General features: G+C 38.2%; 1 protein-coding gene across 3 annotated transcripts in view; it reads right to left on the bottom strand.

Moving 5' to 3' along the window:
- Nucleotides 1-24,476, bottom strand: part of LOC121737488 (1-phosphatidylinositol 4,5-bisphosphate phosphodiesterase classes I and II) — a 100,848-nt gene that overhangs the window by 54,222 nt on the left and 22,150 nt on the right. For all 3 annotated transcript variants that reach the window (XR_006037143.1, XM_042129180.1, XM_042129174.1), the window contains exons 3-4: nt 21,488-21,625; nt 18,987-19,120 (exon numbers count right to left, since the gene is read on the bottom strand). Coding sequence is in view for 2 of the 3 variants with exons in the window: in XM_042129180.1 (XP_041985114.1) it covers nt 18,987-19,120; nt 21,488-21,625 (272 nt within the window). In the remaining variant the exon portion in view is untranslated. The remainder of the gene's footprint in view (nt 1-18,986; nt 19,121-21,487; nt 21,626-24,476) is intronic.

Genomic DNA, 24,476 nt, shown 5'->3' on the forward strand with positions numbered 1-24,476 from the left:
AACGATGTGGTTATGGTTGCTGCCACGAATTTCCTCTGTGGATGAGTATTCGTAGCGACCAAGGTGCCTGTTCCTGCTCTGTAGTAGAGCAGGACAGTCAAGGAGAAGGTGTATACGTGTCTCATCCTCCTCCTCGCAGAATCTGCAAGTCGTTAAGCTACTAACACTTATTCTTTTAAGGTGCTTATATATTGAGCTTGCAGTGCCCAGTTAGGCTTCTGGTAAGGATTCTTAATTGATTCCTACCCATGGTGAGCACTATTTTTGACAGTTTCTTGTTAAAGCCAGCAATTAGTGCCTTGGAGTGTTCAAGGCCTGGGACTCAACCCATTGCTTTCTGCTTAGTTCGCGAACCTATTCCTCGAGCACTTGCTTTGTAGTACTGGGAGATATTCCGCAGACCGGTTCTGGGCCATATATGAGACTCTCGGCCCCAAGCCTAGCCAATTCGTCTGCGGTTTCGTTGCCGGGGACGTTACTGTATTGTCCCTCCCTAGCATGTTCAACGTCTCAATGCATTCCAGAACCAATTTCGATGAAACTTCTGCAGCAGTCAGTGCTTTAAGTGCAGCTTGACTATCAGAGAAGATAAAAAATATCTTTGTTAACTAGTGCCATCTCTAGGCTTTCTAGTAAGCAACCGATGATTGCGAAGACCTCAGCCTGAAACATGGTCGCAAACTCCCACAAACTAGCATGTTTGCCTCTTGGTGACTTGCCCCCGTAGAATCCGGCTCCCGTACGGTTCTTTCCTTGATCCATCCGTGAACCAAACTATATCGCTAGGGCGAATATTAATTGGGATATTTCCTTTCTAGTCCTCCCTGGCAGGTATAAGAACCTGATATTGCTTCGAAAAGCTATGCACCTTGATCATGGCGTCTGATTGCATGTCCATGATGGGTGATTCACGAAGAGACTGTTCCAGCTGTCTAAATGGGGTGGAGGCCTAATTTGTCCTGCCCGCCGTCCTGGCCCTGGCCTTTCTAGCCTCCATCTGAACAAGCAGAGGAAGCGGAGTTAGGTTGATCAGGGCCTCGAGGGAAGCGGTGGGTATTGACGAAAGCGCACCCGTGATTATTAGGCATGCCAGTCTCTGGACGCTGTTCAGATTTTTGCGACAGTTTACTTGTTCAGCCTTTTTTTGACACACTACGCAGCCATAATATGCGGTAATCGGTCTCACTACGGCTGTATAAAGCCATTGTATATGTTACTGAACTCCTCCTTAATTGCTGGACCAATTTTGATGATTCTTTAATGTGTGTGTGAGAATGGTTCAGATTCATAGTTTGGTCCACTGGAAAATGCCCTTTTAATTAATTTTTGTGTAATGTATGTACCTAGTTATGTACAGACAGAACAAAGACTTTTGGGTTAGGTCCGCTAGTATTTATAATTTCCTATCATCCTCTTCCTCATCCGCTTCCTCTTCCGCTTCCTCATCCGCATCCTCTTCCTCAAAAAATATCCTCTTCCTCATCCGCATCCTCTAAATTTGCGCGTGAAAATTCCTCTTCCTCCTCCTCTTCCTCATAATCACTTCCTCAACAACCCTAGTTTAAACCTCCTACCTCCCCCGAAACATTTATAACAATTCACTTGAAGACGGACGAGACTTCACAAAGGCCTACCGCTGCTTAGCGTCAAAGCATTTCAACGTGGCCCCATTGTGAAAGTCGACGTTGAAATCTCGGTATTCACACTAAATGCTTATCAGCGTAGATTACGTCGTGTGACGAGCCGATTTACAACTTGATGAATAAATCATTTGTATGTAATAAATAGATATTCCCAGAACGCACAGTGTACGGAGGAGGCGAAAAATCGGAAATTTTCTATTTTCTTCAATTTTGAATAGCCATTAGTATACGAGGGCTGCTATTTATGTATCCGGAACTGGCCACTTACAAGAACAATATTTAAAAAGTAATTACAACATTTGAAAATAGAACTCTTTGGTTGAAGACTACATTTTGTTTCATGTGACTGTCAATTATTTTTCCATTGTGGCGTCATTTTGAAAATTGCGTGTCTTCATTTGCCATGGATTTAACGCGTGAACATTTTCGTGCAATGATTTACTACGATTTTCGGCGTGGGCTAAATCAACAACAATGCTTTATTCAACTCACCGCAACTTTTGGAGATGAAGCACCATCAAAAACCACTGTTTATCACTGGTACAGTGAGTTTAATCGTGGGCGGTCTATGCTCACGGATGAAAATAAAGAAGGTCGCCCAAAAACAGCTGTTGTCCCACAAAATATAGATGCTGTGCGGGAACTAATAATGCGTGATCGTCATGTTACATATCGCGAGATAGAGGCGTCCTTAGGCATAAGTATGACGAGCATACATAAGATATTACACGAACATTTGGCTGTAAAAAAAATATGTTCGCGTTGGATTCCGCACAACTTGACAATCGATCAAAAACGGGCTCGTGTCGATTGGTGCAAAAAAATGATAAAAAAATACTACCGTGGTACGTCAAAAACCGTTTATAATATCTACACAGGTGATGAATCTTGGATCTATGCATGACCCATGACCCCGAAACTAAACAACAGTCAACGGTGTAGGTGTTCCAAGATGAGCCGAAACCAACAAAAGTTACTCGTGCAAAAAGTACTTTGAAGCAAATGGTCGCCTGTTTTTTTGGAATTAATGGACATGTGGCTACAGTGCCATTAGAGAATCGTAAAAGGGTTAATTCTGAATGGTATACGACCATTTGTTTACCAGAAGTCTTTGAAGAAATAAGAAAGGACAACCGACAACGCAGAATCATATTACATCACGACAATGCTAGCTGTCACACCTCAGCTGAAACAACTCAGTTTTTGGAGGGTCAAAAGATCGAATTGACTGGTCATCCGCCGTACAGCCCTGATTTGGCACCTAACGATTTCTTTTTATTTCCATACGCGAAGAACAAATTACGTGGTCAACGTTTTTCGAGCCGCGAAGAGGCTGTTGATGCGTTCAAAATACACGTTTTGGAGATACCTCAATCAGAATGGAAAAAGTGCTATGAAAATTGGTTCCAGCGTATGCAAAAGTGTGTCGATCATCGCGGCGAATATTTTGAAAAGCAATAAAACCATATTAAATGATATATGTTTGTTTCTCTTTTTAATTCCGGATACATAAATAGCAGCCCTCGTAATGAATGCGAGAGTAGAACACCCGCGTGCCAATACACAATAGTTTTGATGCTACGAGCTACCAAAGTTTAGCGTTTTTTTGCGGCCCGGAAGGGAAAAATCCATATTTCTCCAAAACTTTTACGTAATAAATAAAATTTTGTATTCCACCTGAAAGCCTATTAAATAAGGCATATTTCAAGCTCTTTTCCTGATTCGCCGTATCAATATTTTACAAACAATAAAATAATTTTCATTTTTAGCTTTTATTTTTTTTTATCCAAAACTAAACAAAAGATGCAATCGAAAATATAGACAAATTAAAGGTATACAAGCATTCTATACGCACAAAAAAATCACCCGTGAGATCCGTTTACTACCACTGCTAAATCAATTTATTTAATTTACAAACTTAATTGTCAACAGGGTTATCAAACGACGCAACGCTGTATTATTTGTAGTCTATTCGTTTTCGCGTGACCATCACTTATCTTGTTTTTTTTTTAATAAATACCAGAAATAATATTAATTGTTTTAAGTATTACGAACTGACATCAGATTTTTTTACAGACTTCCAAAAAATAGGTTTTATATTTTTTCTAAGACTTATTTTTGATAATTTTAAATATACTCATTAAAAGCGTATATAACTTTCATACTATAAATGTTAATATATTATGTGACTATTTCTATTGCATTATTGACAGCCATCCATTGAAAGACGTATGGTGGCAGCCCTAGCGTAGGATTTCACTATCAAATATCTCCAGTTGTAAACGGATCTTACAGGTGTTTTTTTTTGTGCGTATAGAATGCTTGTATACCTTTAATTTGTCTATATTTTCGATTGCATCTTTTGTTTTGTTTTGGATTAAAAATGTAAAAACCTAAAAATGAAAACTATTTTATTGTTTGTAAAATATTGATACGGCGGATCAGGAAAACAGCTTGAAATATACCTTATTTAATAGGCTTTCAGGTGGAATACAAAATTTTATTTATTACGCAAAAATTTTGGAGATATATGGATTTTTCGCTTCCGGGCCGCAAAAAATCGCTAAACTTTGGTAGCTCGTAGAATAAAAACTATTGCGAATTGGCACGCGGGTGTTCTACTCTCGCATTCATAATACAAATGCCCATTCAAAATTGAAGAAAAAAGAAAATTTCCGATTTTTCGTCTCCTCCGTACACTGTGGAACGTTCTTTTACAGAAAATCATGTGTATTATTAATCATAAAATTAGGCAGAAATATTATTAAATTAAAAGAAAATTACGCATTAAAGAGCGCAAAAACACTAAAAATTGTGAAAGGTAAACCTTAATATTGTAATTATTGATTATTGATAAAGCGTAGAAAAAATCGTAGCACGTTGCGTAGCACGCGCTACGATGTCCGGCTACGGCCTACGAGACTCGTAGCTGCTCGTAGGCTCGCATTTTATTTACACTTGGTTTCAACTTACAACGAAGACAAAAGGGTTTATGGTTATTTCTAAGTAACACCTAAACCATTTTTCGGGTTCCGTACCCAAAGGGTAAAAACGGGACCCTATTACTGAGACTTCGATGTCTGTCCGTCTGTCTGTCTCCAGGCTGTATCTCAAGAACCGCTATAGCTAGACTTCTGAAATGTTCATGAGATTGTGTATTTCTGGTGCCGCTATAACAACAAATACTAAAAACAAAATAAACTTAATATTTAAGGGGGCCTCCCATACAACAAACGTGATTTTTTTTGGCCTTTTTGGCTCGTAATCAATAATGGCAACATGCAGATACTTGAAATTTTCACAAAATCCTCAATTATATGTGTACTTTAATATTCAATAATAAAATTGAAATTAAGAAAATAATTAAGGTGGGCTCCCAAACAAAAAACACTACTTTTGCCCTACCTTCGCTATGTACGGAACCTTTAGTGAGCGAATCCGACTCGCACTTGGCCGATATTTTCAATAAACAATAACTTTCATAGCTTTATATGTTATCATTTGTGTTATTCTGCAAAATATAAAGCATTTCCCATTTCATACAACTACTACCTGTACCTCATAAATGAATTAATGTAAGTAAAACCTCACACCAACAATGTTTGATATTGCAAAAAACAATTAAGTCGTTTTAGTTCGCACCGTTTTGCATTGAAGTGCTGAACTTTTATAAAATTAGTGCGCGAGAAATTCGTGAAAATTCCTGTGAAAAAGTGTAATAAAAACTGACGCTTAATTGAGTATGCGACGTAATAAAACAGAATTGGATAGTTTTGACTTTTGAGACTTGTGTTTTTATTTCACACGGTCAGACAATCTACTTCGTAGGAAAGTTCAATATTTTTATAACTTTTCAATGCAATACTTAAGGGCAAATGAAACCTCTGAAACCCTGATATTACATGATTATCGCAATCACTCAAAACACGTTGTTTCCACTCGAAAGACGAAAAACAACAGAGACGTTACTCCACACCAGATTTCCCAAAGGCTGTTGTTCTAACCACGCGTCGTACGTTACCCCTGTAAAATGGTATCTGATAAGTCATAAAGTGTAATTTATATGTGGGGGATTACAACAGGTCTCCACAGTTTATCGCGACGCGAGTGTTTAATTAAATCATTCGGCGTCGGAACGACTTGCCCAGCTGTGTCGTATCCGGTTTTAATATTTTTTACTACATCAATTCTACTATTACAATGCTAAGGGCGTTTGTGCACTAAACGGAATTTTACCATCCGGCGTCCCGGTTTCTTACGTTTTGATATGGCAAACGTGAAAGTTATAAACGCCGGACGATAAAATTCCGTGTAGTGCACAAACTTAACATTTAAAACTTAACTTAATGCAGCTTTTTTCCTTGTCCGATTCAGTCAATCCTATAAAACTGCATAATAAGCGTCATTGTCATCTCATAAGAATATAATTTGTAATTTGGTAGAAAACTGTCATACATTGTAAGATTTTAACAAATGAGGCACATTACTAATGTTTATACATTAGTAGGTAATGATTACGCAGTTGACAAAGGCTACCCATGTCCAACATTTTGTATTTTTCTCGCTGTCGGAAAAAAAAATAATCTCAAATCCATCTATAAATACTACCGCGCGCTCCAATATTAGTTCTCGTCACACTCGCATATTAAATACCATGAATAGATATTAATATGCAATATCGAGCTCGATATAAGCGTTCGTTTCTTCGAACGCTAGCCTTCAGCTCATGAAGCTTGCGACAAATGAAATCTATTGTTAATATAACACATGTGATATTAAATCATTAATTTTGAAACTCATTCGCTCCATATTGGGAAAATTACTAAATGCTCCGGCAATTTAGTTAATAACTTAAGTCGTTTATGTTTGAAAACATGCGATAAGATTGCATTTTTGTGGTTTATTAAATAGACTATAGTCCAGACTTAATTGTTGAGGTTGTGTCGAGTGAGTGACACTCGTCGTTAAAAAGTGTAGTTCACTTCTTTACGACATTAATAGTAAAAAGATTTCATACATTACACTGATTATGGGAGATATTGGGAGAGCCATGCTTCGGCACGAATGGGCCGGCTCGACCGGATAAATACCACGTTCTCACAGAAAACCGGCGTGAAACAGCGCTTGCGCTGTGTTTCGCCGAGTGAGTGAGTTTACCGGAGGCCCAATCCCCTACCCTATTCCCTTTCCTACCCTCCCCTATTCCCTTCCCTTCCCTACCCTCCCCTATTACCCTATTCCCTCTTAAAAGGCCGGCAACGCACATGCAGCTCTTCTGATGCTGCGAGTGTCCATGGGCGACGGAAGTTGCTTTCCATCAGGTGACCCGTTTGCTCGTTTGCCCCCTTATTTCATAAAAAAAAATTAAAAAAAAATATGCCATTTTCGCTAACTTATAAAGTTTGGGATTTAGCTAATTTTAGTCTTGAACTATCCGTGGAAGTTCAGGAAAGGTTTATATTAGGAGGGAAATGATACAAAGTTCACCGGACACCGCCGCCTTTGTGTACATGTCTGATTTATGAATAATATTGTTGTTTATATTTAAGTGGGAGAGCCATGCTTCGGCACGAATGGCCCGGCTCGACCGGAGAAATACCACGTTCTCACAAAAAACCGGCGTGAAACAGCGCTTGCGCTGTGTTTCGCCGAGTGAGTGAGTTTACCGGAGGCCCAATCCCCTATTCCCTACCCTACCCTATTCCCTTCCCTTCCCATCCCTACCCTTTCCTATTCCCTCTTAAAAGGCCGGCAACGCACCTGCAGCTCTTCTGATGCTGCGAGTGTCCATGGGCGACGGAAGTTGCTTTCCATCAGGTGACCCGTTTGCTCGTTTGCCCCCTTATCTCATAAAAAAAAAAAGTTTTATTGTAATTTTTGTGCACAATAAAGTATATTTATTTTTTTGACACCGGGTTATTTATTCTATGTTGCAGTCCTAATCCTTTTTTTTCACTACAATACTAACAACTCGCCGAAACTAATACCTAACTTCAATTTCCTAGTATCGCCTTACCAACCTGGTAAGAAATTAATAATGGCAGTAATTTCAGTGATGCCTTCAGTTCGTAGAAAGCGGGCGTGCTCGGTCAGTTTACAACCAAACAAATTAACGTCAGTTTTTTTTTTGTGATTTGTGTGGGCATAAGCGCCCCAGCGTCATGAATTTGCCTATACAAAATTAAAAATAAACTGGTCCATGGAGGTCGAGGACGTCGTGGACTACATCCAAAAGAAGACGACACTGCGCCTGAGGGTTGAGCGTCTGCAGTCTCGCCACAAGGTTAACTTTAGCTCCTTTGTGGTGAGAGTAGGTACCGACGAATCTTCTGTCGACTTTAGAGGCGCCGGAGTTCTGGCCGATGGATGTAGTCTATCGGAGGTTCTGGGGGAGACTCCGGAACGAAGCGAGTCACGTCGCCGGCAAAATGTGACAGTGTTAGTTTTTAAGTATATATAAAATACGTATGTTAGTTCTAAGGTATTTATTATATAATTATATGTATGTTAGATTTAAGGTATTTGTTATATGGGCCTCTGATGCCCGAATTAAATGATTTGATTTGATTTGAAAAAAAAGTTACTTTTTCAGCGCTGCTACTGGGGTCGACTCATACACATCCTAAAGATTATCACTCTACTTTTTTACACCCTGTAAACCCTAATACGAGACGTCTTGTCTACACATTGCAAACACTCTTTACCTTAAAACCTTACCTACATAATAATTACAGGTGAAAAATAAAAATATGGAATGCATGAACGAAGAGGGCCTTGGGGGAGCATCGGACGACGGTATAAAAAATATAGGGCAGTGATTTATATAAATGTAATTACGAGATTATGTGACGGTGAAAAATCTCCGAAACTCGGGGACATTATGAAAGCCATAAGGAAAACGATATCAATTTATAATCCGGCTAATGCGTGAGAGAAATTAATGTCTTTGTAAATTTTGGTAATATTTGTAGAATATTGCGCCTCTGAGGTATATGGCCCCAATTTTATTGTTATCCTTACCGATATTATAAAATCTATATATTAATACGTGAGAGAAAAACTTTGTAACCCTTTTTACGGAAAATGGGGGAACCTAGGTGCATGAAATTTCGCACAGTTGTAGTTTATTTGGAGAAGGAGTGCATCGAGCCAATATTATTTTAAAATGATGCTTTTATCATATATATATTTTTAACAAATAAAACGTTACACACACTACGACACTACTACTAAAAAAGATGACAGATTTTTGAGTGACAAGCGTATACATACGAATTATACTCTTTTATTTGTGGTTGAAGTCTGTTGACAACAAGTTGACAAATTGAAAATGGATTATTGTTTATTTTTATTGGATTATTATTAGACAATGCTTAAACGGCCAGTCTGAGATCAGCTGAGTTCCAGAGACAAGAATTGAAAAAAACTATGATGAAGTCAATATTTTTTTACAAAATATAGGTACTTAGTAGTCCTAATGTCGTTGCAAGTAAGGTCGAATTTCGACCATGGGGCGATCTCTAGTATAGAAAAATGTTTCTATGACAATCTATCTGATTTACCTTTTACGAAAAAATTGATTGAAACAAATCGTTAAACATCGTTATTAGAGTACCAATTTCTAGTTTACATCGCGACTGCATCACAATAATTACTCACGACTGTATCGAATTTGTATTAATGTAAGTTAAGTTTTCTATTGGGCAGTTGGGTATCTGTATGTGAAGTTTGTAGTGGATGAGTAAGACCGAACTATGAAGTGGTATTTACGGAGCCAACAATTTAAACTTCAATCAAATTATCACCAGAGCTGTAGCTGCAAGTGGCGTCTACGTGTCTTGGCAACTTCGGTCCGAGTTAAACCTGCCAGCTAAGGGCGTTTGTGCACTACACGGAATTTTACCATCCGGCGCGGCGCAGCGTCCCGATTCCTTACGTTTTGATATTGCAAACGTGAAAGTTATGAACGCCGGACGGTAAAATTCCGTGTGGTGCACAAACGCCCTAAGAGTTTCATTAATTAGAAAAAGGTCAGAATCAGAAGATACCGTTGCCTTCTTAGTGGTGCCAGTACTGATGGGAAGTGGTATTGGTTATAACAAAAATATTACCAGCAGCTTCATGCAATAAAAAAAAGTATGTGTGGTATAATATTATAACAAAAATCTTAAATATGTGTATAGTATAAAAGTATTAAATATATTTCCGTTGTCTGGTACCTACAGAAAACCGGCGTGAAACAGCGCTTGCACTGTGTTTCGCCGAGTGAGTTTACCGGAGGACCAATCCCCTACCCTATTCCCTTCCCATCCCATCCTTATTCCTTACCCTCCCCTATTACCCTATTCCCTCTTAAAAGGCCGGCAACGCACCTGCAGCTCTTCTGATGCTGCGAGTGTCCATGGGCGACGGAAGTTGCTTTCCATCAGGTGAGCCGTTTGCTCGTTTGCCCCCTTATTTCATAAAAAAACCTGTAACATAAGTCCTTCAGGTACTTAGCATGGGGCCATACTGACGTGGTATGAAGCGTCCATAGATATTATTATTATTATTATTATTGAAGTGTACGTCCTGTCCCATCCACTCTATGCACATCTGTGCCATTTTCCGTTAAAACCAATTCGAGCGTAATTCATTCAAACATACAATTAAACTTCAACTCTTCATAATATTATAATTAAAGATAAACAAAACAAAGTATCTGTTCTATAGTTCTATTGATCACATACTTTGTTTCCGAGTATCTGATGGATATCTGTTTAACATTATGAACGAAATAGCAAGTACTTGTTAAGACGAAATGTACGTTCTTACATTACAAATTAAAGGGAGCATGGAAACTTGCCAACAGGAATTATCTCGATTCTTCTCTTACAAGCGATTGCTGCTATTCACATATTATCATATTTAGGGTCCTTCTTTTAGGAGCCTAAGGTGTCCCACAGCTGGGCAAAGACCAATTTAGGGACTTATCATATTTTGTTGTCCGCAACTCTATAGTTCTCAACCATGCATTGATACGTATCATTCATAAACAATACACTTCTGAACTAAGGATATGGCTTCTCTTCACGGTGGCCCAAGATTGTATATGCACATCTCCGTCGATTATTATGCCTGTTTGTTCATTATGGACCAACGTGGACAGGCCGCATAGAGCTGTGGCGGTAACCACAATTAGCGCCACAATCCTGCATCGCGCTATCGAAATTTTCTAAGTGCGTCGGTATCTTATATCTTTAAACGAGCAATTCTTGTATATATATAATTGGAATCTCGGAATCGGCTCCAACGATTTCTATGAAATTTAGTATATAGGGAGTTTCGGGGGCGATAAATCGATCTAGCTAGGAATCATTTTTAGAAAATGTAATTTTATTTGTGTTTTATCGAATACCGAGCTAAGCTCGGTCAAACAGCTAGTAATTAATTGTACGACAGCTGAAATGAATCACGTGGGGTTCAAGCTGACCGAGTACAACGCCTCTCTCGGAAGATCTTCCTTTGCGGCCATTGCGCATATTCCGACATAGCGAATTTTCCCAAATACCGGTATATCTATTCCATATGGTACATCAATGACAGTCCAATATTCTAAATACCGTTTCGAGCACGGCACACGGCATACGATGTCCGTCCTCGGTGCAGCGGAAGTAATGATTATAGTTCTGTATAACCGCTGAAACCGCAGCCGACCTATATTCCAATCACGGCTAACCGCTGCCTGTGTTAGTGAATGTCAAGATAACATCGCTCGTTGCTTTGATCAGACGAGATCTTATACAACAATCAGTTAATGTCTCTCGAGCCTCGGCTACCTACGTTTGTTTATGATAAATTGTGAGTATCTGTCTATAATCGCAAGAAAAACTACGGTTTCCAAAAGACGTATCTCCGTTGCGTATATAATATGCATAAAATCAATGAAGATCATGTTTATTTTAAAACATATTTAAACTGTAACCCCTTAAAAATGCACACGATTTACAAAAGTATTTTGCTTAATTAGAAAGAGTAAGAATTTAGAAGCAATCACCAACTACCAACCACTTAGATAAAATGGTAAAATAAAAACCGTCAGATGATTAGCATTTTTAATCAGCAATATTTTTAATCATGCTACGAATCCCTAAGGCGGTCGAATATTTGCACGGCAATAAAGAGGAGGGAAGAACAGAAACAATAATAATAAACACGAAGGTGAACAGGGAAAATTGGAAATATTAACGCAATCAGTAACACCTAATTGGCAAGCTTTTAGACGAAATGGACGAAATCTTCTATTAATTAGCGAATAAAACCAGACAGTGGATGTCTTCATTATGGTTTTGTTTATTCGGCTTTCCCAATACCTATTGCTTGTGCTAAAAAAAATATAAAGGGCAATACTGATTGGCTGACAGATCAATGCAAAGAACAAACCGTTACAAGATTCTTGAAATTGAGAACTCATTATTCTTTTGGTTTAGATTGTAGATATTATTGAAGAAAGGAATTTAAAATCTCACCCCCCCGGCCTTAGGGTTAAATAGGGACTCTAATAACCGTTTTGACGAAGGCGAAGCCGAGAGCAAAAGGTTGTTTCTAATAAAAAATATACACAGATCTATGAATTTTATGTAATTGAAGGATCAACATTTAAGCTCTTTCTCGCTATAAAGCGTGTCAGTTTAAGATAGCTGCCCCGTTATTTTTTTAGCTAGTGATTTTCTATACAAAAATCACACACGAAATTTTACAGAAATATACCGCAAAAATAGTTGAAAGATATCTACATAAATTATTATATTAAATTTTTGATCGCTTATCATCTTTCTTGACAAAACTATAGCAACATAAAATCTAGAACACTCTTACAGAAGCTCACATATTTAAAGATAACGCTACATACATTATCTTATTCGATATCGAATTGGTGAACCAGATATTCGTATAACATGATAATTGATAATACAAGATACATCTTAGTACATAATATATATTATCTATATATTATGTACTATATGCAACTTAGCATTCAATAATAATTGATGGATAATTTTGGATCATACACGTTTATATTCTTCTCAGTTACTATTATTTTTAACCGACATCCAAAAAGGAGGAGGTTATATGTTCGGCTGTGGAGATTTTTCTTTAACAAAAAATACAGTTTAACGTATTTAAAATAAAAAATATCCGAACATAATATAACCTCCTCCTTTTTGCGGGAAAAAAATGGCGGAACTTGACTTGGTGAGTCGCATCGCAAGCGGCATTTCAGTTTTTTTTTTTACAATCTGCCGGGGATGCGTACATTTCCCATGCCTTACGCATTCCCGGTGAATTGGGGATATCGGCCAGGGTATGTGGGATTCCCCTGGCGTAGGGTTTACCCACTAAAGCCCCTTGGTGCTCTACTCCCCGAGTTGCGAATACGATAGAACCTACCGCAAAATTGCCATTCCACTTAGTGTGTTAACATTTTTGATTTTAAACTTCACACCCAAATTATCAAGAGCAAATCGTCGAAATACTCCGTGGACAATAAACGTTCGACGATTCATTTGTTTTGTACGATCGAAGCGGTATGCTATCTGGTGTGAGTGAATATATCGGTGCCTCTGACATTCGCTATTCGTATTTCAGCTCTACATTCGGAAATTCTTTTCTACTGGATGGTCTAGTTATCGACAGGGCTTTGTGAATACCGCTGTATAACAGCAACGTTTATTCGTCAATCAATTTTAACTGTACCTGAGTATAGAACTTGGCCGACTATGTTGCGAGAATGCTGTTTGTGCAACTATACGGCACACAGCATGTTCATGCAAGGTCATGTTTTTGTGTACAGAACCACAGACCTAAAGACCGACAGATAAAAGTCTTTTGGTACGCGATTTGGCACAAGAGGTCGGCATTAGTTCCACTGGTGTCACTTCATTGATAGCGGCTGCATACAAAATTCAAACACTCACGCCCCCAGATGTCATCAAATGGTCACAAAGTTAAGATTGTACAAGCATGTTTTGGTGCGCAAACGACAGCCGCCACTTAAAAAAATATTATTAGGGCCTGTTTCACCACTTCCTGATAAGGCAATTAACTTGACAGATCAAGTATGGAGAATCTATCAAAAAAGTTGTGAATAGGCACTTTATCAGAAAGTGGTGAAACAGTCCCTTAAAGAAGCGACAAATCAAATACGTGCATGCCTGTACATGCCAATGACATTTGATATTCGGAACTTCACTTAGCTCCACTTTACACGATTTCTCTCGGTGTAGAGCAAATTCGAGAAAATTCTCCTTTTCTTTCGAGACAGTCCAATTTACAATGTAAATGTGAACGTCATCGTAAAATATCGAGGTTTATTTGCCGCCATAGCAGTCTAGGGACCAATTCTCATAACTCGAATGTCACTGCACAGGCTATCTGTGAATTAATTGGATTTTTTTTTTAATTCTAATTAAAGGACTTTATCGTAAAACATATTTTTATTTTTTAAACATAAGATGTACATAGAACATAATCACAACTTCAGAATCCAAGTTCAAGGTTGGTGAAAGCTAGATATTTCCTTTATGTTGCTTGAAAGCTTTTCTATAGAAATTCATATTATATTATGTTAAGACTTAAGTGCTTTACCAAACACAAGTGTCTCTACCACAAAGACATGACAAAAGTAAAATCCATTTATTTCGTTCCCATCAATGATCCATGTGTATTGACGACATAATGGAAATATTTCCCATTGCCCACTCACTTGAGACCTCCCATAGAAAATGTTTTGTTTACGTAAGTGCTTCTGATAATAGACATCTGAGAGCCTAGCTAATATCAAACGCTAGGGCTGCCATCCGGATTTTTCCGAGTTTGAAGGGCGTCCGGGAAACGTCCGGCCGAGTTTTTGAAAAGTGCCCGAGTAAAATCCGGACACTTTGGTTAAGAGAAATTTAACTTTTTAGTCATGCAGCAAAAAACGAAAGATAAACTCGCTAAGCATACACAAGGTTTCTTGCACGGACCTGAGTTAATCAGATCTTTACAAATTCTTGTTGGAAAAGCAAAAATTGGCTAGACGTAATCGTAAATACTGTTTAAAAGGTGTCCGAGGAAATAGCCACATTTCGGCCAAATGTCCGTGCCTGACCGGTGCCGGCAATTTAGGTGATGGCAACCCTATCAAACGCGAATAATTTTGTCTGTTTATATAAATGTATACAACATACTGATGTTCCTCTTTCTGTTACCTCTTCACAGTTCACGCTTATCACTGAGACAATTTTTATACGTGGGAGAGCCATGCTTCGGAACGAATGGGCCGGCTCGACCGGAGAAATACCACGTTCTCTCAGAAAACCGGCGTGAAACAGCGCTTGCGCTGTGTTTCGCCAAGTGAGTGAGTTTCCCGGAGGCCCGATTCCCTTCCCTATCCTCCCCTATTCCCTTCCCTTCCAATCCCTACCCTCCCCTATTACCTATTCCCTCTAAAAGGCCGGCAACGCACCTGCAGCTCTTCTGATGCTGCGAGTGTCCATGGGCGACGGAAGTTGCTTTCCATCAGGTGACCCGTTTGCTCGTTTGCCCCCTTATTTCATAAAAAAAAAAGTGATGTGTATGATCAAACTTTGGAGCCCCGGGAAAGGACGTATAATACTTTATACTTAGTTTTTATTCATTTATGTTTAACCGAAATGCTAAACGGAGTCGATGCATTATCTAGTGAAAAACACATTCTCCAGATCATTTAAGCACCTTTTACTCGCATACGTCAAGCGCAATTTTCAACATCATAACACGGGTGGGTGCCTAAATATTTTAGTAGGACAGAGTGCCATATAAATATATAGGTCCATTATTTCGTTAGGCGAGGGCGGAACCGCGGTACAATGAGGGCTAGGAATTGTTCCAATAAGTGCGTTATTGGGACCACCAGCCCCTAATCGTTAACCCCCCGTGAGTAAGGGCCGACGGAATTGAAATGTATGTCAATAATCGTGTACTAGCTAGATGATGCCCGCAACTCCGTTGCGCCAAAAATTTGTTTATCGCGTGGGAACTCTTTCAGGATAAAAAGTATCCTATGTCCTTTCCAGGGACTCAAAGTATCTGGATACCAAATTTTAGCAAAATCGGTTCAGCGATTTGGGCGTGAAGAGGTAACAGACAGACACACTTTCGTATTTATAATATTAGTATGGAAGTGTGGACATTAGTATGGATTGTTCTACTAACTAGACTATATATATAGAACATGGGGCTTAACTTTCATAGGATATTCTGCACTTACGATAAGTGTACTTTATGTCAGTTTTGACTTATTACTATTGTATATTTGTAGTGTCGATATCATCTGGGAGCACGGCAGTGCTCCAGCCAAGCTTTTTAGCAAAGGCACGGCCGTAGCATACTTTTCTCGAAGCGGTTCGCGGCTTTTTCACACCCCCTTTATCTTCGATGTTAACAAAGCTAGGGATTTAGAATTTCGGTCACTAGGAGCAAGTATTAAAACTAGCTTAACCTCCAAATTACATAATATTTCGATAAATAGTTTAATAGTTACGGATGATCAAAGTTACTACATTTTGTCACTCACTGACTGACAGATCATCAAAATTCTACAAAATAATAAAAGGTACTTCTAGCAGACTTAGAACCTTGAAATTTGGCAACAAGGTAGGTCATTATCCACAATGAAAGGGAAAATTATAAAACTGGCCAAGTGCGAGTCGGACTGGCGTACATAGGGTTTCGTACCGTAAATTTGTATGGGAGCCCCCCTTAAATCACAAGTTTATGTACTTTTTATTGCTTATTATTAAACTTGAAATACAATTAAGTATTTTCTGAAATTTTCAAAAACCTTACTTTTACAATTATGGATATAGAGCAAAAAAGGGCAAAAAAACGTGTTTGTTGTATGAGACCCCCGATTAATCATTTATTTTATTTTAGATGGACTATTAGCTTTTACAGTGACAACAAAAGTACATAATTTGTAAAAAAATAAAATATCTAGCTATTGCGCTCGAGATCTAGCCTCGTGACACACGGACGGACGACAGACAGACAGCGAAGTCTAGACTCATTAGGAATAGGCTCCCGTTTTCATCTTTTGGGCAAGGAAGCCTTTATTAAATAAAAGAAAAGATTTTTATGTTTGTGGCTTTGCAAGAACATTAAAAATGAGTTTCGACTTCATTCATAATAATTATTTTACCTACCGAAGGAAAAATAGTGTAAACTAAGTTAACAATGAAACTATGATAATTAAATTCGATTAAAATATAAATGAAATCAGAACTGCGAATTACGATGTACACTCCATACTCGCTCGATAGATGGTGTAGCACTCCCTTTATATCGCGGTATCGCTTGTTTACGGAGTATAATTATTATGGTTTAAAAAAATCCGGGATAGGTCGTAATACTCAATCAAAAGTAACATCGGTGCACGAATAACCTCCCGAAAGTTCAAAGTTGTTGGGCTATCGTCATAGAATTTGTACTTTGTAGAAGTACCTAACTGTTATTATCAATTAATTTTACGACCTAGAAAATATACCTAAAGATAGAGAATGGGTGCTAAGCTAAGTACAAAAAAGTTTTAACGTGACCTGAAAAGAAAAGAAACCTTAAAAAAAGAAATGAAATCCCACCAAAACATTAAATGTAAAAAGGAGCCAAGCAAAATATTGCATAGCCATGCAAGATATCTATCGTAAAAAGTTTTCAGATCACATTCAAGCCAACCCTTCAACTTATTTTGTAATTTACATCAAAATTCAGTGAATTTATTAATAGTTTTCTTTATTTTATAATTATTATAGTGGCTTGGCAATGAGCACTAGAGAAATAATCAGCGACTGATTGGATTTATTGGGTACCATCGTCCACATGCGTCGTTACATACTAAAAAACACTTGACGCTTGCCGTTTGTGTAAGTATGAACTCTCCCAAATATGAAGTTTTATATTTGTTTTTCTTGTGCTCATTGCCGAGCCACTTGTTTTTCTTGTGCTCATTGCCGAGCCACTATAATAATTATAAAATAAAGAATACTATTGATAAATTCACTGAATGTTGATTTAAATTACAAAATAAGTTGAAGGCTTGGCTTGAATGTGATCTGAAAACTTTTTACGATAGATATATTGCATGGCTATTCAATATTTTGCTTGGCTCCTTTTTACATTTAATGTTTTGGTGGAATAAGTTAAGATTTGGTAGACAAATAGTTTTATTAACTTTCAAGCTTTCTTGTCAATAATTATTACTGGCAGTAAACAGACTACACAATACAAATCTCGAATCCATACTTATTATATTACAGAAAGCGTGTCTGCCTGTATGTCTGTTTGTCTGTTATCTCTTCACGCTCAAACCGTTGAACCAATTTTGCTGAAATTTGGTGTGGACAATCTTTGAGACCCGGGAAAGGACATAGGATACTTTTAATAAATTACGAAATTAATAAATTCGATAAAAGTCGTCGGCTTCATCTAGTAATCAATAAAAATCGGGTCACTTGGTACTACTACAATTAGTGACCCGAAAAAAGTAATAAGTAGTGGGTAAATAATAATAAAAATAAAAATCAGGGTGGTTCTAACTCATTAGCTGCCGAACCACCCGTTCCGTCGCTCATCTATTTACTTTCCCCGAACATCTATTCACCTAAGTAAAATAAATTGGACGCATTCTGAACGAGATTTTACTGCCAAATATTTTGCTGGTGAGGAGAATGGGAACTACAGTACAGCAACAATCATAGTGAAGAATACCAATTGATTGCCAACAAAAAATGTGGAAAATGTACTAGCATTAACAAGATCGATCGGACGGTCCGTCTCATCTAAATAATCCTTAAAATTTTAAAGTAATGCTGCCCCTCAAGTCATGATGGACCGATGGCTTACGAAAGTATAGAGGGACATAATATATTTTGCTATTAGCCTATGATTGGCGATGATCGACGTCGATTCTTCGTCTTCGCTATCATGCAGGCTATCATGGACCGACGAGACGTAAAGACTTGCCTTTGCCTTTAGAATTGGACTAGTGGATTGAATCGTGCTGATTTCCTAAAACGGCTGCTGTTCCCGGACTAAAAGTACAACTTACAAAGGACGTTATTGTCAAAGCTGGCCAGCATAATAATTTTCTTAAAAAATACAGTAAACGAGTTCATTTACTATTTATCTTTAGCGCAGTTCAAACGTTAAGCGACCCACCGCCATCAAAAGGTTTTAATAAGCTAAAAATGTCACGGAAAATCAAGAAATAGCAGTGCAATTCCATTTCTATATTGTACTTCTTTCGAGGTGGAATCTAATAACGCTAATAGCTTTTGTACTCACTTTTTGACTAGAATTTTCCCGGACTTGTCCGCTTTTAGCGCGATTTTTGTGTGCAACTTCTCCAGGAATTTGATGGTCGGGTTGTTGTACTGGTTCAGGTTGTATGCCAGCGCGAACAGCTCGTCCGTCCATAACTGTCAACAAAAGAGCGCCTTCATTAATATTTAAAACATTTTTGGTAACGTCACTTTGATTATCTACTTTGAGTGACTCAAACACTAGGCCCGTATAAATAGTTAGTACCTACTCAAGATGCGACCCGGTCTCAAGACACGGTTCAGGCTTTGTGATTGGTTGGCTGTCAAAATTTGGACCAATCACAGAGCGGAACCGCGTCTTGAAACCGGGTCGCATCTTAAGTACTGAAGGTATTACAGTTTGCGAGCTTTTGGTCTGCAAAAAGCAATTTTATATATGGCCTTCTAAAATACATTATACACACTTTACGTGATAGGATCCCCTAATCCACGAATACGTATCCATTTACGACTCGTACCCGCATTTTTAATTTCGCGTGGACGTTTTAGTAAACATGACACACACACTTCATTAAAGATATACGACACTCGTAAAGCGTCGCCAACGAGAAACCCCCAATAAATTACCCAGCCCCACCTAAAAGGTGAGATTACACGAGTTATAGCCACTCACACTACACAAATTACCATGTCTATGATGGCTTTAATGGCGGTCTTATCTATTAGGGAAGTGCCTTTAAAATGTCAACGGGATATATCTCTTTGACAACGACAATACTTACTTCTAAACGTTACCTTATTGTCTATATTATGTGGGAGTGTTATGGATTCTGTGTTGGGGATGGATTGTTAGAAAGTTATGTAGATACTTCTTTACCATAATATCCCGAAAGTCTTGGGGCTTTCCAAATGATAATATTATCTTTTTGGGGAGGATAAGCATTATTGCTTTTTTAGTTTGTTTCTTTGGGGGCTTTTTTCTCTTCATGGGCGTACCGAGGGGGGGGCAGGGGAGCTGCCCCCCCTGGATCTTGTTGACGTCCCTACTAAGTATATTATCTAGTACTTTCATGCATAAAAATTAAAAATAATAAAACGAATTTTTGTCATTTGTTTGCGATTCAATATTTTTATAACTAAAAATTATTAATTTTTTATTCTTTATAAGCACCTAGCTTATAAAAAATCTGATTTGCCCCCCCCTGGCCCAGAATTTGCGTAATTTGCCCCCCCCTGGCCCAGAACCTGGGTACGCCCATGTTTCTCTTTCTATTGATATTTATAATGAAGTATCTTCGAGTAGGTCACAGGGTAATGCTCATCTTAGGCTAGAAAATATTTCGAGGGATAGCAAATCCGCTTAAGGAAAAGGTCAGTTTCATAAATAATAAATTATTGTGGGATCACATAATGTTATGATAGGTCCAACCTAAACCAACACTTTCATACCGATATTGATATTTGCTTATCGTGATTAAGCTTTGGGCCGCGTGCCAATATTAAAACTTTATCAAGATTTAACCGACTGAAAAATACACGATTCATAAACGAAAAATCGACTTTGATTAAATCTGGTGGTATCATATGGATTGTCAAAGCTTTACGCTGACAGCAATTTAAAAAAAATTGGGTACTCGTTTTAAAATAATAGGGTCACGTTTTTACCCTTTAGGTACGGAATCCTAAAAACAAAGATAACAATAAAGATTATCACCATAAAAAGACATTTTGCTTGGTAAACAAGTTGTTTCGCCTCACCTACATCACATATCATCCCAAATTGCCTCATAACAATTACCATAACAACTGTACGAGCGGTAGTGGGACAGGAAAGATGCCACGATAAAATGATAAATAGCACACTTATTTTCGGCGAAAGCACAACGACCCAGAGATCGATCTACGACCACCTTAGATATATCGACGATATGTTTATTTTATCGTCATTATTCATGAGTCTTCTAGGAAATATACGCCGTTGAATTTTAGGCGAAGATGACATGATTGTCGTGTGTATGCGATACATCGATAGAAATTTTTGTTACAGTAAATAAGCAGTGCCAGATACATTACTACAGTTATGACCCTACAAAAGTTAACAAGAGGAGCCGAAAATCGTTTCAATATTTCTCAAGTAAAAAGATCAATTTATGAGTCTGTCAGACTATACCAGCCTTAAGACTTGGCCATATACAGGATGTAACAAAACAACTAAGTGATGATACTTTAGAGTTTGTAAGTGTCCCTATATTGAGTTCACTGTGAAAATAGCAGCGCTGAAAAAGCAAAATTTTTTTGTGATTTGTATGGGCAAGCGCCCAGCGTCAGGAATTTTCCCATTCAAAAGTTTAAAAAAGAGTTACTCTTTAGGCGCTGCTACTTTCACAGTGAACTCAATACAGGGGACTCATACATATCCTAAAATATCACTTAGTTTTGTTACACCATGTACATCAGCCGTATCCAAGTCGAATTCCGCATTGTGAAACAGGGCCCTCGAGGACTGTACTCCACTCGCCTCACCTGAGCTATATCCTTCCTCGTGCAGCAGAAGTTGATAAATGTGACGTTGACGAAGTCGGCGCCGTAGCACACCGTCACAGTCTTCTCCTCCAGCGACCCCGACGAGCCGAACAGAACCACGTTCCTTATCTTGGGGTCCTGAGAACAATATGCTACGATCAATAAAATGTGGCATTGCTTACAATATTAATAAAATGAAATTAAGAATATTTAGCTCGTCTCTGAGGCTTCCTGAAATATTAGCTAGGTTAAACTATGTGCAAGATTTTCATACACTACGGCAAAAGTAAAGTTTTTGTGAAAACATACTTTTGGCTCGGCAACAGTAACGGTAAAATTTTAGTTTATTTTTAAGGAAATGTTTATGGCTCATGACTATAATTCAACCTATTTCACATTATTTCATCTCATCCTTAATAAGCGTATTCCGTACCAAAAATAAATTTCATATAAACTGTATTACACCCAGATGTTCCAAGTTAACCAATACTTTACAATCAATCGTGCGAATATTGATAAACAACAAGTATCTCGCCGCACGCCATTACTCATACTGCATACATGATACAACATTTTGTTTAATAAAACGAGATTGTTTTGTATTAGATCTCAGCGGTGTCCACCGCGCCGGCCAATATCGCCACGAGATAATCCTGCAGCCATATTTATACCTAAGAATTTCATTAGACCTTCACGAGATCTAAGCTAGCTTAAACGAAAAGGCCATGGATAAAATTAAGAAAGAAAAAGGAGGAGCGACTAATCATGAATAAGTTAAAGTTTTCAGAAGGAAAGCTCGGCTTTGTGCAACTGACGGGGAAGGAATTACACTTGAGAAGATTAAATATGCTGTCGGAGTAGCCATCGATCACTGTGGCATGCAGGGTAACGAACAGAAGGGTTGGGAACTATTCGCAACTTATACGGAGGTTGTGTTGAGAATATGTGAGCCAAATAATAGACGATTTCGGCTATTAAGGATGACTCTTTCCTATTTGCCCCAAAACAAAGAAATGGAGACAACTAAACTTGAACACAAACTCTAGTAAGTACTCTGTTTTAATGGCTGCAGAGCCTGCAGAAATAGTAGCAGCAAAATGAAGATGAACCACAATCGTTAGCCTCAAAGCTTTGTTAACCCGAGAATAAAACATTTCCAGCGACGAGGGCGAGCACGCCCCGTATATGTATAATGAAATTTAAAAATGGAATTACAAGATGGCGGCAGTTGTAGATCGTTCCATTTAAACTAGATTTGAAATAAATGCTACGTGCTCAAGAATTAAGTTATTTGCGGAAAGTGGAGCACGTGACACGTCTCATCCGATGCGACATTGCAGTGTGATTTAGTTATCCAAATTCGTCACAATTTATATTTACTCTCCATCCTAATAATTCAATTTGGATGCTTTTATGTTCCTTAGCAGCTATTTTTGAGGCTATTTCCTGGCAATTCTTTTTCTAGCATCCGGTGAGCGCTATTTATGAAAATTGCAAATCCAGTCATCAGGAAATGCATTTATTGTGCGTTTTACTGCACGTAGAAGTGTGAATAAAATATAACACACTTTTAGGAAATCTTTACTACAAATATTTTAGTTTAAAAGAGGGATAAATTATCTATTAGAGCAGACTTGTTATATTTTATTCACTTTCTAGTTCAGGCATCAAATTATCAAAAAAATGGTATTAGTCTCAAACAGAAATTCCAAGAAAGGGTAATAATAAGATAAAGTATAAATAAGGAGTTTTACACAGTAATTATTATTAAAGTTTAAAATCTAGGATTTATTACATTGAAACACACCGACATAACAAGTAATTTATTAGTTACTGGAGACACACAAGGGACAGAACTTTACGAATAACATACCTAACTGTCCTCAGCAAATTAATAGGCACCTGTCTACTATGAAATTTATTGTTGTGTATAAATTGTACAGTATTAAATAATTATTAATTGAATAAGTCAACAATCATGCTCTTCCTTCCATAATTCAAATTCCAACATGATAGGAGAGAGACCGCAGGACCTACTTACATCCTCATCCAACTCATGAATCATCTTTTTGTTAGACAATCGAGTGATCCTGCATTGTCCTAGCCAAACTTTAAACATTAAATTCATAAACAATATTATACTGTCTCAAACAGAACTATTAAAATTCATAGCCTCGTGCAAAACAATACGCCATTCTCGGTACATTTACTGGAGCACTCCACGGAGCTGAGCAGACGGAGCGAGATATCACGCAATTAGGAGCCGCCACTCGAACAAATAGAGCTCTCCACTCCTCCACCTGACAATGGGACTATCGGAAAACGGAAATATCAGGGTTGGCGTGGCTTGAACAAATAGAGGTTTTGCGCTGATGCACATATAGACGTTCTATATGTGGAGGGTTTTCAATTGCATATATCTTTTTGGCTGCCTCGCAAGAGTCCGCTTGGTCGATCCTGTGTGACATGGACAACGCAAAGTACTGAGCTCAACGTGTACCAACTTTCCGGAAAATTCGAAACATTGTAGGTACCTACGTCTACTCCTGACCTTACGGCGCGTTCAGACGTGCGCCTATATTGCGCCCCTTCTGCTGTAATTGCTTGTCCGTTTTGGAAAACACGCGAGCTGAATCCGCGTGAAGTAAACGTGCTGTACATGCCCTTATTTTTTTTTTTATGAAATAAGCGAGCAAACGAGCAAACGGGTCACCAGATGGAAAGCAACTACCGTCGCCCATGGACACTCGCAACATCAGAGTAGCTGCAGGTGCGTTGCCGGCCTTTTAAGGGGGAATACGCTCTCTTCTTGAAGGTTTGCAGGTCGTATAGTCATTTTCACTGGTTTGGGTGGAAAGTAGTGCAAAAAGACGCTAACGATATGCTACCCATAAATGTGGAAAATACATAGACGCATGATAAATATACCCATCACCCAAGTTTTATTATATTGTCTTCTGTCGTGGTTTTGCGACTATCAGCTCAAACC

This window comes from Aricia agestis, chromosome 2, assembly GCF_905147365.1.
Source record: "Aricia agestis chromosome 2, ilAriAges1.1, whole genome shotgun sequence".
Taxonomy (NCBI): Eukaryota; Metazoa; Arthropoda; class Insecta; order Lepidoptera; family Lycaenidae; genus Aricia; species Aricia agestis.